General features: G+C 43.9%; 1 protein-coding gene across 2 annotated transcripts in view; it reads left to right on the top strand.

Moving 5' to 3' along the window:
- The window catches only part of LOC146503345 (uncharacterized), a 32,614-nt gene that overhangs the window by 10,541 nt on the left and 8,695 nt on the right, over positions 1-13,378 (top strand). The window contains exons 1-5 of one of the 2 annotated variants that reach the window (XM_085184878.1): positions 4,908-5,421; positions 7,702-7,733; positions 10,668-10,700; positions 11,828-11,899; positions 12,415-12,444. In XM_085184878.1, the coding sequence (XP_085041004.1) occupies positions 5,372-5,421; positions 7,702-7,733; positions 10,668-10,700; positions 11,828-11,899; positions 12,415-12,444 (217 nt within the window). In that variant the 5' untranslated portion in view covers positions 4,908-5,371. Of the gene's footprint in view, positions 1-4,907; positions 5,422-7,701; positions 7,734-10,667; positions 10,701-11,827; positions 11,900-12,414; positions 12,445-13,378 lie in introns of those variants that run through there. The other variant, XM_085184879.1, reaches the window with a different exon arrangement.

The following is a 13,378-nucleotide window of genomic DNA, read 5'->3' on the forward strand; positions in this document are numbered from 1 at the left end:
TATTTTCACCTGTAAAGCAGGAGTAGGGTAGGCGGAGGTTTACCCTGGTGCAGGTGTGCCGCAGCGGTCAGTGGAAGGATACCGCAGTTTCTCTGTGAGTTTCCCATTACGTCGTAGCTACTCGGTGCTTGCTCGGAAGTTTAGGGGTTTTTCGCTGTAAAAAGAAGTTTTCTTCCCACGCACAACGGACACTAATGTTTTTGTCACTTTTTACGGAATCAAACTCAAAGTAAGGTCAGTACTTCCACGCTTTAAACGCTGCACGCTCATACCCTCACCCGCACTCGATATATGATCCATTGTTGATCTGCACACAGCTGTTGTCACAAACGTCGCACTCGTTTACGTCACTGTCATGAGACACTCTTGCAAGAAAATCACGGTTTTAGTAACGCAGTAACGCAGCGTTCCTACGGGAAAGTAACGGTAATCTAATTACCGATTTTGCAATAGTAATCCCTTACTTTACTCGTTACTTGAAAAAAGTAATCGGATTACAGTAACGCGTTGCCCATCTCTGATGACAACACTACTACAAAAAGACTGAAGAAGTATTGGTTGTTTCAAAGGGTTGTCAGAAGATAACCTCTGCATAAAGGAACACTGTTTGAAAACCTGAATCTGAATCTGAATAAACCACAAGGCTTCTAGAATAATGTCTCTTGAACAGATAAGATTCAAGTGGACACGTTTGGCCATAATGCAGAGCATTTGGAAACAAACAAACAAACACAGCATATCAGCACAAACACCTCATACCCACTGTCAAGCATGGTGGTGGAGGGGTTAGGATTTGGGCTTATTTTTGCAGCCACAGGACCCGGGGACCCTCCAGTCATTAACTCAAGGACAACATAATGTCTGAAAAGGATAGAATCAAGGTGGTGAAATGGCCCAGCCAGTCCAGACCTCAAACCTATTTAAATACTATGGCAAGACGTTACAGGAGCTGTGCATGAATGGATGCACACAAACCTCAATGCACTGGTGCGTTGGTTCGAGTGGTTCGAAAATTCCTCCACAACAATGTGAGACACTGATGAAGTCATACAAAAGAACATTACTTTAAGTTATTGCTGGTAAACGTGGTTCTACAAACTGGGGTGTGTTCATTTTTCACACACTGCTTCTGCATTTCCCGTCAGTTTTTGATAAATAATGACAAGATACAATATGTCATGTGGTGTAGTGCATCTGAGAATGTATTTATCTAATTTTAGATCCTGAAACAAAGCAGAAAATCATTTCAGGATCTATAAAAGACTTATAAGAAATTTCAAATTTTCCTAGTTACATTCTATGACAGGGCTTCATCGGGTGAGGGCCTCCAGCTCGCACTGGAGCGGTTCGCAGCCGAGTGTGAAGCAGCGGGAATGAGGATCAGCACCTCCAAATCTGAGGCCATGGTTCTCAGCCGGAAAAGGGTGGAGTGCCCACTCCGGGTCGGGGATGAGTTCCTGCCCCAAGTGGAGGAGTTCAAGTATCTCGGGGTCTTGTTCGCGAGTGATGGGAGAAGGGAGCCGGAGATCGACAGACGGATTGGGGCTGCAGCTGCAGTAATGCGGACGCTGCACCGGTCCGTCGTAGTGAAGAGGGAGCTGAGTGTAAAAGCGAAGCTCTCAATTTACCGGTCGATCTACGTCCCTACCCTCACCTATGGCCACGAGCTGTGGGTAGTGACCGAAAGGACGAGATCGCGGATACAAGCGGCGGAAATGAGCTTCCTCCGAAGGGTGGCTGGCCTCTCTCTTAGAGATAGGGTGAGAGGTTCGGCCAGGTTCACCCCTCCTGGGTGAGGTGTTCCAGGCATGTCCCACCGGGAGGAGGCCCCGGGGCAGACCCAGGACACGCTGGAGAGATTATATCTCTCGGCTGGCCTGGGAACGCCTTGGTGTTCCCCCGGATAAGCTGGAGGAGGTGGCTGGGGAGAGGGAGGTCTGGGCCTCTCTGCTTAGGCTGCTGCCCCCGTGACCCGGCCTCGGATAAAGCGGATGAAGATGATGGATGGATGGATGGACATTCTATGACAAAAAGGACATTTTGGCAAAAATAATTTTCTGACAGCAGAGGAAACTCTTGCATTATCATACCTTTTTTTTTTTAAAAATGTGACAGCAATTTCAGGGGGGCTGGGTGGGTGGGTGGGGGTGGAAGACAAAGAGTGTAAACTGTGTGGGTGAGGTGAAAATACCCTGGTGGTGCTCATACAACATTTTTACCCAAGAGGAAGGAAAAAGCAACACGATGGCAGCAGCGAGAGGTGACTACTGAAAAACAACACTACATAAAATAAAGAACAAACAAATATAGACCTCAGATAATGAGCAGGAAATCAAAGCGGGAGAGGGGTGTGTCACAAGTGAATTCACAGCCCAGTCACAAGCAGTTAGCATTAGCTCTAAGTCCAGGAGTTATCTGCACTTCATTCAGATTAGACTTTCAAAGGCATTTTCCCTCGTTGATCTGAAGCTTTGCATCTGAGTAAAACAGCTCCACGCTGTTTTTTTTTAAATGCTTTAAAATGGGAAATTCATTATGTTCATTACACATGGAAGAATTTTAGGCTCATACATTTCCTTTGAACGCTCCCATGGCTGAATGATTTCCCAAGTCTCTCTCCTGTTTCCTCTTTGTACCTAGTCCCCTTTCTCTAGCTTCTTTATGCAGGCGTTCAGCTGTTACGGCTCTTTAGTAACTTTGCATCTTTCCATGTGATAAACTGGCCCCGTTGGCAAAATGGCCAAAGTATGAGTTTCCCTCCACCCTGATGAAGCATCTTCACATGTGCTTCATCAGGTCGGTGTGTTGTTTTGAGCGTGTATCTACGTGATGGATAATGAGTCGGCACGTTGAGGGCTCGTATTACCCCCCCGAGGGTGTGTGACATCATGGTTTCCAAACTGGTTGGTGGGTCTATATTAAAAAAGCCCTGTCATATTACACACACATACACTCATACAGTGAAACACTGTCTTAACTGAGTCACAGAGGAATGAAAGTCAGATGCTTTCCCAGTACCTATTTTTAAGATCAAGACTCAAAGCTTTGATTTTTTTTAACCTCCCCTCCCTGCTTAGTATAATAGTTACAACAGCGCGATTACCAGAATGGCAACAATCCACACTGAATGCCCAAAGTGCCTCTGTGCAGCAGCTCAGCATTTTTAGTAGCTGGTGATGAGGCGTTTTAGATGGCAGCATTGCTCTGTCACCTGTTGCCTGGTCCATCACTCCACCGCTCTGATCCAGACTCAAAAAGCTCCACAGAGCTTTTTGAGTCTGGATTCAGATAACCCTTTGTAACTTCAGGCAAGATCCCCAGCAGCTGAAACATACTGAGTGACTTTCGTCATACTTTAAATATTCCTCATCACTTCCATCTAACCATTAAAATATGTCAGTAACTTCTACACGGCCTGACATATTATTTGATAGATGCATTTCATGGTTCCCACAATGTGTCCCACTGACTGATATTCTTGTTTCCTCTAGCTCCACCATGAGGTCAGATGTCTTAACAACTTTTACTACAGCAGCATTATGAGTTCAAAATAATCATTTTTCTGATGCTGCATTGGTTTTTGACATGCAAAAGAGTAAATTGTAGAACGCTAACACAGCTAACTCTGTCGGCGTAAAACCACACCAGGTGTGGTCGTTGAATCTTCATCGAGCACCTTGAGGCGACTGCTTTTTGTCTCAAGTCAGGTCAAATGAACTCTCATACCAGACTAGCCTATATTAAATTATACGTTTTTGTAACTCGAGTGACAAATTGAGTTAAAGGTTTAAGTCTTGTGCCTCCTGCTCTCATGATTTACATCTTAACCTATTTAACTGACCCCTTTTTCATATTATTTCCCATCTCTTCTTATCTTCTCATCAAGTTGACCTTCCCTGTCCTCTACTTCTCTCACCCTTCTTTTCCACCACTTCTGCTTTATCTCCTCTGATTTCCTGAGGTATTGGGGATATCGTCTCACCCCTGCGAGGAGTAGCTGATCTCTCCCTTTAGACTCTGAGACTAGGATAATGCCCCCATTAGTCTGTGGCATCTCTCCCTCTCTGCGTTTCCTTTCTCTTGCCTATAAACCACACATCCACTTGTCGAACTCGGTGAGTGGATGGAGGGAGGAGAAAGGTGCTTTGAAGATCAATAAGAAAGCCCTTCATCCCTCACTCATTCCTCCCACCGGACATCTCACAGACACACAGCGCCCTTCCTGCCTTTTTTTGCTCTCTCTGCTGGTCAGTGTGCTTAGCCGAGATCCACCATAGGACGCTGACCTTCCCTGATTTGACTCCACTGTAACTTTCTGGTATGATGACAGTGATCAGTCCTCGCATCAGAGGCGTGCATCAATCATGTTGGAATGTGCTTCTTGTTTTGTTGTCTAATGCGACACCTGCTGGTTACTTCCCTGTAATGCAGGCGTATTTTTTTCCCGCTCAAAAGTGACCTAGTTGCATCACGGGAAGCTGGTTGCTCCTTTCAGTGCAATGAACGTCTCTCAGATAAATGCCTGTTTTATTTTGAAGTAAACCAAGTAACCGTCCAGCTCCCACTATCCTCATTATACACGTTGTTTTACTTATTACATAAATGATTAGAATAAACCTCTAGCTGTGCTTCATCATCATCATCATCACCATATCTTTCAATACTTTTGGGGATCGCTTCAGGGGACAAAAAGGTGGCCTCTGCATGCGGAAACTCTGTGCATGTCCTTAAGTTAAGCGGTGTGGTCTTTATATTCAGACAGTCTGAGGCTTCCAGCAGTAAACGTTTCTTTCGCACAGGTTGTGCAGCTCGCTTATTTAATAAGCGTTAAGCGTGGGGCTGTAAATCATCAACAAGACTCCACAAAGCCTGCACTGTGGCGGGATGCTGCAGGCCCGCCCATATTCATGCGCAATAACTGCGCAGCAGCGCTGATCCTGAGAGTGGCGCTGCTCTAAAGACATTCGGATGGTCCTATGATGTGAAGATCTGTGGTCTGTATTTTTTTCTTTCTTTTTACAAACAAGCACGTTTTTTGTGAAAGAAAGCAACACATCCCACATTTAGGCTGCACAAAAGGGGGACTCTGGTGTTTCCTTTTTGTGGATTTTAGGAAAGTGAGCGCTTTTTCCGGGGGAGTCAAACCGAGTTATTTTTTTTTCTCGATAAAGAGGGAATGCTACACTCTGCGGGACGCATGATGTGAAATAAGTAATGCAGCCAAAGAGGTCCCCCCCAATAAATGCTTAGCCCTTTAACCCAGAAGGCGATCGCCGCCGGTGAGAGGCTCATGTTGCCTCCCAGGTGTTTTTACGCGCAGCCTCTGCACGCTAGTGGAGAAGAGAAAGCATAACGGGGCCACAGACGGAGGATGGTGGCGGAGATGGCCAGCTGCGGTGCGGCTTGCCACCTCGAGGATGGGTAAGTTGTTACTAGATTAGTCGAAAGCGTTGCTGTGCTCGATCCGCGGCGGTTTGTGTTTTTCAATTGTGAACAGTTTTGGGCGAATCGGCGTGGATGCAGAGCTAAAAATCTCGCCTCGCGTCCCCCACGCACAGGAAGTGGGAGTCATTGTCGCTGTAGTCTTTTCGGGGCTCATCTGCTCGTGCATTTCATGAAACAACAACAACGACAACAACATATGTCTGCCTAGTTTTCGCTTCCTCGTTGCAAACACGGTCTGTTTGAAATCTCTTTGTTGGTGTCCGTGCGCTCGCGCCGCTCTGTGTGTGACAACAACGTATCACCGAGCGAGTTGGTAGCGCGTGCCAAGCTGAAGCCGTAAAGCAAAGCTTATGCAACAGTTTAGTTCAATTAAAAACACAATAAACATCGGTTTTCGTTCACGTTAATGCACAGCCTCACATTAAAGTGCAGCGCAGAGCGAAACACGACAGTGCCCACGCGGCTCGGCGATGCTTTGAGATATTATTCGGCGGGTTTTAACCGACTGTACTCTTCTAATTCATACAGTTGTCTTCAGTGATTCTGTTATATTCACCATCAGTTCATCCGTGAGCCACAGACAGGTGAAGTGATACTGATGACTCATTGTCATCGGAGCTACTGAGTTACTCGCACGGCATCACGCCCCACCTGGCAGGAAAAGTCCCCAAACACACGATCAGATGCCAAAATACCTTAAAGATCTATGAATCTGTTAAATGTGATAGAAATTAATTCCAACTCCAGCTTTGTTTGTGAGGCTATAGCAGGAAAAGGCCAACTTTCACTTTATTATTTGATTAGAGATTTCTAACTTGCTGTAAATGCAATAAAAGCAGTAAAGTATGGACAATAAACGACCGGGACAAAGGGCGGCTCTTTTGTTCCACTGCTGGTGCTATGTGACAGTTGTTTATCTATACACAAACGCACTCCTCTCTGTGCTGTTTGTGGGAAACTGTTGCCACTGTGACACGATCCGGGTTTTATCTTTAAGCAGAAACAAACAGACAAACCACACAAAAGTTTGAGTTATCGAGTATGTTTTTAATCTCTAAACACGTAAGATCATAGGAGGCATGAGGACTCATGCAGGAAGAGATGATTACTATTACCATGGCAATGAGCCCAGTGGTGTTGTTGTGAGACTGTATGGCAGAGGCGCTGATGAGATGACCTTGAAGAGAGAAAGAGAGAGAGGAAAAAAGTTCAGCTTCCTGGACAGATGTTTAAAAACAAAGGAAAGCCTCGGCTCCTTATCAGGCGAAACAGCCGCCAAGCAAAAGAAATAAAGTATCACTTTATTTATTTTTGCCCAAATGAAGCAAATGAATCAGGAAGCCTGGATTATTACCAAAGATCAAAACTTTGGTAATAATCCAGGCTTCCTGATTCATTTGCTTCATTTGGGCATAATTGCAGCAGAGTGAGAGTGAGACAGGAAACAACAAAGGCTGACCTATTTATTTTTTTTAACACATGCTGGTGGTGAACTCGTTCTTCTTGTGGGGTTGGCTTTTTTTTTTACCCTTGAACAGGCGTGTTTCGTCTTGCGTGCATCAACAGGTTGCTCCAGTCTTCGCACAGCATATACGAACACTTGGACAGCGTTCATGTCTGGCTTTGTTTACAACATTCCTGGACAGTCAGGAAGACTGGGTGCTGTCACTGAATATATTATTGCAGTATTAAGAAGAATATAGGAGCAGTAGCATACTGCAGACGCTTGCAGTGATGTTTAGTGTAGTGCGATCTGTTTATCAGTCTTTTGTTTGTATTTGATAAAACTTGTCATGTGCATAAAAATGTGTAGAACAAAGTGCTTAAACTCAATAATTAACCAGCTAACATTGTATGATTATAATATTACACAATGGCCCTGAAAATAGACAGCCATATTGACGCTCTGCTTGATGCTGTCTTATGATAAAGCCATAAATGAAAAGAGTCCAACCTGAGTTGTTGAATGGGAAACAGACCCAGCCTGTATGTTTCCTCAGCTCTTTCCTTTGCTATCAACAGCGTTTGAGAGAAGGGAGTTTTGTGAGAAAGTGTGATGCAGGCCGTTTAGCCACACACTTCCTCTTTGACTGATTTACTCAGCCGTACAGAAAAGGAGAAGTACCAGCTACTGCGTGATCCTGCAGCTGCACAATTTTTAAAAACAAAAATAAATAAAAAAGCACTTTGAATCTCACACAAGGAGAATTCTGTTTGATTTATATTTGTCTGAATGTTATCTCTTCTGCCTTACAGAGACGGCGATATCCCCGCACCTGAGAACAAAGGTAAACACCAGCCGGTTCATTGCTTTCCTGCCCCCTCTCTTTCAGCAGCTCTTCATGTTTTCATTTTCTCTGAGCTCTCAGTTGTTCTCTTGCTATTTGAAAAGTGTGCATCCTCATCTATTTCTCACTTCTTGTATTTTGTTTTACTCGTCCTTTCGTTATATTTTCCCAGCCGGCTCACCTTTCCTGTTCGCTGTCCTTGTTTCCATAGCATTTGCATGAAAGGCTTGAAAGCTGCTGCTTCATGATTTGAATCTCTTGTAACACCGTATGCAAAAGTTGCTCTATTACCTTGAGATCTGGTGACTGTGGAGGCCATTTCAGTACAGCGAACTCGCAGTCATGTTTAATTAACCAGTGTGAGATAATTTGAGCTTTTTAATATGGAGAAAAAAGGTTCACTGTGGTCATAAAGGGATGGTCACCAAGCAGGAAAATGTTACACCTGCCAGACCTGTTGATGCCAGGCAGGATGGATCCATGCTTTCATCTTGTTTTTGCCCTACCTGACCCTGCCATCTGAATGTAACAGCAGAATGTAAGACTTATCAGACCAGGCGATGTTTGTCCAATCCGGTGTTCTAAGCGAACAGGGAGATGATGCTGCAGCCCATTTTGCATTCAGATAGCTCGAGTGTAGGCAGCACGGTGGTTAGCACTGTTGCCGCACAGCAAGAAGGTCCTGAGTTCAATTCCACCATCAGGCCGGGGTCTTTCTGTGTGGAGTTTGCATGTTCTCCCCGTGTTTGCGTGGGTTCCCTCTGGGTACTCCGGCTTCCTCCCACCGTCCAAAGACATGCAGCTTGTGGGGATAGGTTAATTGGATAATCCAAATTGCCACTAGGTGTGAATGTGCGAGTGAATGTGAGTGCGAATGGTTGTCTGTCTCTGTGTGTTGGCCCTGCGACAGACTGGCGACATGTCCAGGGTGTACCCCGCCTCTTGCCCTATGACAGCTGGGATAGGCTCCAGCGCCCCCCGCGACCCTGAAAAAGGATAAGCGGAAGCGAATGGATGGATGGATAGCTCGAGTGTATTGAGGTGCAAAAAGCAGTGAGGCCATTCTCCTCTAACCTCTGACATCAACAGGGCATTTTCAGCCAGAGGACTGCTGCTCGCTGGATATTTTCCCCTCTTTTTGGATCATTCTCTGTAAACCCTAGAGATGGTTATGTGAGGAAAACCCCAGAAGATCAGCAGTTTCTGAAAAACTACTCCATGTTTAAAACCGCGTACATCGCCTTTTTTTTTCCTCGTTCCGATGCCCAGTTTGAATTTCAGCAGGTTATCCTGAACGTGTCTACGTGCCTAGATGTGTTGACTTGTTGTCAGGCTGATTGGCTGATTGTGGTTACAAGCGATTCAACAGGTGCACTTAAAAAAGTGGCCAGCGAGTGTATGTTACCATTCTGATATCAGGTACACTGTAAATCGATATCAGTCTGATCCTGACTCGAAGCTGGATTGGATATCAGATTTCCAGCGTTTGGTAGTTTAGTTTTATTTAAAGTAGGATAAATGTACAATCTACAGTCTTTCAAATAATATTTCCAAAACATGAATCCCAGTATGGATCTGACAAAGCTGACTTATTTTGATAGCTTTAAATCTACTGGTGGAGTAATGAGTCAGTTAATAAGTCACAAAAAGAACCCATTAACCTCTTTGTTTTTCCTGTATTATGGTTTTCAGCCAGCAGATGGCAGCAAACACCTTTCAATACTAACCAAATCCTTGAGCTTGCACACAGCCTCTAGCACTCTCTGCATATTTGCGATTGCATCTGCATGTGTGCATCTGCGCGGGCACTTGCTCTCCACCTCGTTTGCCAGCCTGATGAAGGGAAGCAGCCATGCCCAAACGACAAAGAAGAGAGATGCCCGCTGGCTCAGCTGCGAGACAGCAGCAGCGGCAACAGCTGCAGTGAATGAGATGGGCCATAGGAGGCATATGAGGACAAGGGAGGGAGGCATGGAGGAGAGAGTGCAGGGAGAGGTGAGGCAGACGAATTGAGCAAAGTGAGGCAGAGAGATTGATGAGGGAGGCGCTGCGAGCGGAGCTGCAAAGACAGCATCTGCTTGTTAGTCTAAGATAAAACTCTCTGGGCCAGATGAGGAGAGGCTCCATCCATTAGCCAGCCTGGCGCTCGGCCACACGGCCCGGTCCACGGACAGTCAGCGCTGCTGGGAAGAGAGAAGCAGCAGCAGTTCCTCTGGACCCCATCTACGTAAATGTGCCACAATGTTAATGCACTGCACTTATCACAGGCTTGTTCACGGGGTGCTGCGGTTCAACTGCCGTGAATGACGCATCTATAAAAAACTGCTGGTGTACTTCAGCCCTGCTCAGGGCTTTTTGGTGACTAATATGAATGAAGCCTCACACTGCACGAACCTGGAAGTAAACTAAAACTGGAGGTTTCTCACTGGGGCTGCACCTGTTCTAATTCTGTACTTATTTTTGTGATGCATCACATGCTTCGCTCTAGTTTTTTTTCCTTTGTTCTGACTTTTAAACCATGTGAGTGCTGAGCGCTTGAGGCTTACTTTCTCTTAAATAGGCGTTTTACTTTGTGGGGGAAGTAGAAGAAGAAACGGTCTGAATAATTTAACTTTCCCTCGATTTACATACTATTGGTTGTTTCTGTTTCTACTGCAGAATTATGGTTGCTTTTCTGGTTAATGGAAAACAACAGCAGCTTTTTTCTCTCTGACAGCTGTCAGGGTCCTGGGCAGTATGACCAAAGAGGGGGTTGATTAGTTTCCGTAGTAGTGATGACGCCATAATGACAATCACAATGACATATGTATAGTAGTGAGTAATAAAATTAAGGGAAATAAATGTTTTTGGATTTTCTCACATTTTGAAATGATTGCATCAGATTTTCCTAAATAACCAGCAGCCGTCTCAACGTTTTCACTAATCTGTTTACAGATAATCTGGCAGAAAATGACAGCAGCGGTTCAGGTAAGCGCAAATATCGCACTGTGCAAAAGTCTTGAGCCACCCCTCATTTCTTTATATTTTGTTTACAAAATTGGAAATGGGTTCAGCAATTTATTGCAACGTTCAAGCACACATGGAAATACTACATATGAGGCAGTATTTGGGACGACCAGCTTTATTCTTCAACACAGCCTGAACTCTCTGACCCAGCTTTCTTGTAATTCCTTCAAGTAGTGTTCAGGAATATTTCTTCATGCTTCTCGAAGGACATCCAAAGCTCTTCTTTGGCTCTGGGGGGGCCAGTCCATGACTGATGGTGTTTTTCTATCCAGGTTTGCTTTTACTACACTGGCCTGTATATGTTTCATTGTCAAGCTGCGCCCAGTCAGACTCTTTCCAGATGGCATAGCATGGTGGATCAAAGTCTGATGATACTTTTCTGCTTTTGTAATTCCATCAATTTTAGCAAAAATCCCCTATGACAGCATCTCTTCTGTTCACATGATGATTTGAACCAAATATTTCAAATTTTGTTTTCTCTATTGCCCTTGCAGTTCTTGTGTAATTTAGCACACCCCAAGTTTTTCTTCCTGTTTCCCCTTTCTTAAGTATTTTTTCTTATTTCTTAAGGACGTGACTTTCAGATATAGTTAATCCGCTATAGATGCTTTTCTAGCTCTGCCACTTGATGAAATATGTTAAATCTTTGGCTAATAGCTCTTTGAGAATCACCTTGCTGGTGCAAAATACTGTTGTATGTCTGCTGAACTGTGTAAACATTTTGTTTGTAGCTTCACCTAAAGGGATGGTACAACATTGTGGCTGCCTGCTAGTGACAAAGGTCCTAAATATGCAATTTAAAAATTGGTTGTAGCAAACAAAAGCATTCTTCTGAAAATAAAGTTACAAAACTAGAGTGAAAATGAGGTCTTTTAGATCTTTGATAGACTTTCAGAAAGCCAGGAGAACCGTCGCCAAAGACCGCTTTAAAAACACTAGACAGCCTGGCTCCCTGGAAGCAATATAAAAAGAAATGAGTGGTGCTCAAGCCTTTTTTCACAGCACTGTATGTTTAGCCAGCTGTGGCATGAATCTCTTTCATTTTTTATTAAAGATAAATTCCTTTAACACATCGATTTGTTGAACAGAAAACACAGGAACATCCACCGACGAGAGCTCGGAGGACGAAGACAACAATTCAGAGGAGGATGAGGCTTATGGTGAGAGCCACGTTTTCATAACTTGATGGAATAATTTTTCTTTTTGGAAAGGACGATGAGAAAAATCACACTCTTGTTTTCCTTGTTAATATGAAGATCCAGACAGCAAGTGTCACCTTTGCTTTGGATAGATTTAAACACCTTTTCTTTATTCTTCCAGCTCCTCTAAAACTTGTTAAGTGACACGTTGTTTAATCTGAATAAAACTGTTGCTAAGACGACACTCTGGGGCAGTGACGTACTGAAGTTTTGTCATCAGGTGGGGGGAAAAACCCCAAGATAAATTGTTGTAATTAGTGAGTTTCACAGGTGCTGTGGGCAGAGTTGGTTTTGACCTTTCCCTGCTTCTGCCCTTTGTGCTAAGTTAACGAGCTGCTGGTGGTACCTTTTATATTAGGCGTTGTTTATAAAGTGCCGATTTTTCTCAGAGATGTCACGGGAAATGAATGCACGCTGCAAAACGTTCCATTAATATTCCTGCTTCTTCTTTTCCTTATCATTTAATCTTTCAACAGGAGGCACTGACAGGGATGGAGAAGAGGAAGGTAAGATCTGTTTGACTCACCAGAGTCACTACTTCACGGCTCCTCGTGTTGCCGCTGATCAAATGAATGAGTTTAAAGTAGGGATGCAACGATACCAATTTTTTCAAACCGATACGATACCGATACTTGGATCTGAGTACTTGCCGATACAGAGTACAAAAACCAATACTTCTACCACACACACACACAAATGCAATGAATTGGAAGACAGGTTTTATTTTATTCTCTGCTGATAAAAAATAAAATCGTAATAAAAATGACCACAAAAAATTTTCAAGTGAAAAATAAGCACTTCTGTTAAATTATTGCAGAGTCTCCACATTGTAATTTAACAAAATATCACTGAACTATTGGCACTGTCTCGAGCTTTCAGAATAATAAACAAACACTTCTGTTTGGAATAAAATAAATACAAATTAGGTTTGAGAATAAAATAAACTTTTAAATTATTGCAGAGTGTCCAATTTCATATCGCGGCTCGAGTATGCTGAGAAGACGGTTCAATCCTATGTTTTCAACGACCAGCATTGGCTGGTCATCCAGAGAAATAAAATGAGTCAGAGCCTCTGTTATTTTAACTGCCCGTGGATTTTCTCTTGACATTTTTCATCGCTTTTCCAAAACCTGAGTTAAAGTTGGCTGTTCCACACTGCTGACATTTTGTTTAGCCTAGCTACAGCAGCCTCCAGTTTCTCTTTTTTTACTCGTCTAACCCTGTGCCTGTTTAGCGCGGGATGTCCCCCTAGTGGCCAATCTAAAAAACTACAACAAAAATGACAATCCACCCTCTGATTAATGAAATAAGTTAGTATCGGTTCATGGTATCGGTTAACTTTTACGAGTATGAGTACACACACATTTTACAGTATCGGCCCGATACCGATACCAGTATCGGTATCGGTGCATCCCTAGTTTAAAGTCAACAGAAGTGACT

The sequence above is a fragment of the Neolamprologus multifasciatus genome, chromosome 14 (assembly GCF_963576455.1).
Source record: "Neolamprologus multifasciatus chromosome 14, fNeoMul1.2, whole genome shotgun sequence".
In the NCBI taxonomy this organism is placed as follows: Eukaryota; Metazoa; Chordata; class Actinopteri; order Cichliformes; family Cichlidae; genus Neolamprologus; species Neolamprologus multifasciatus.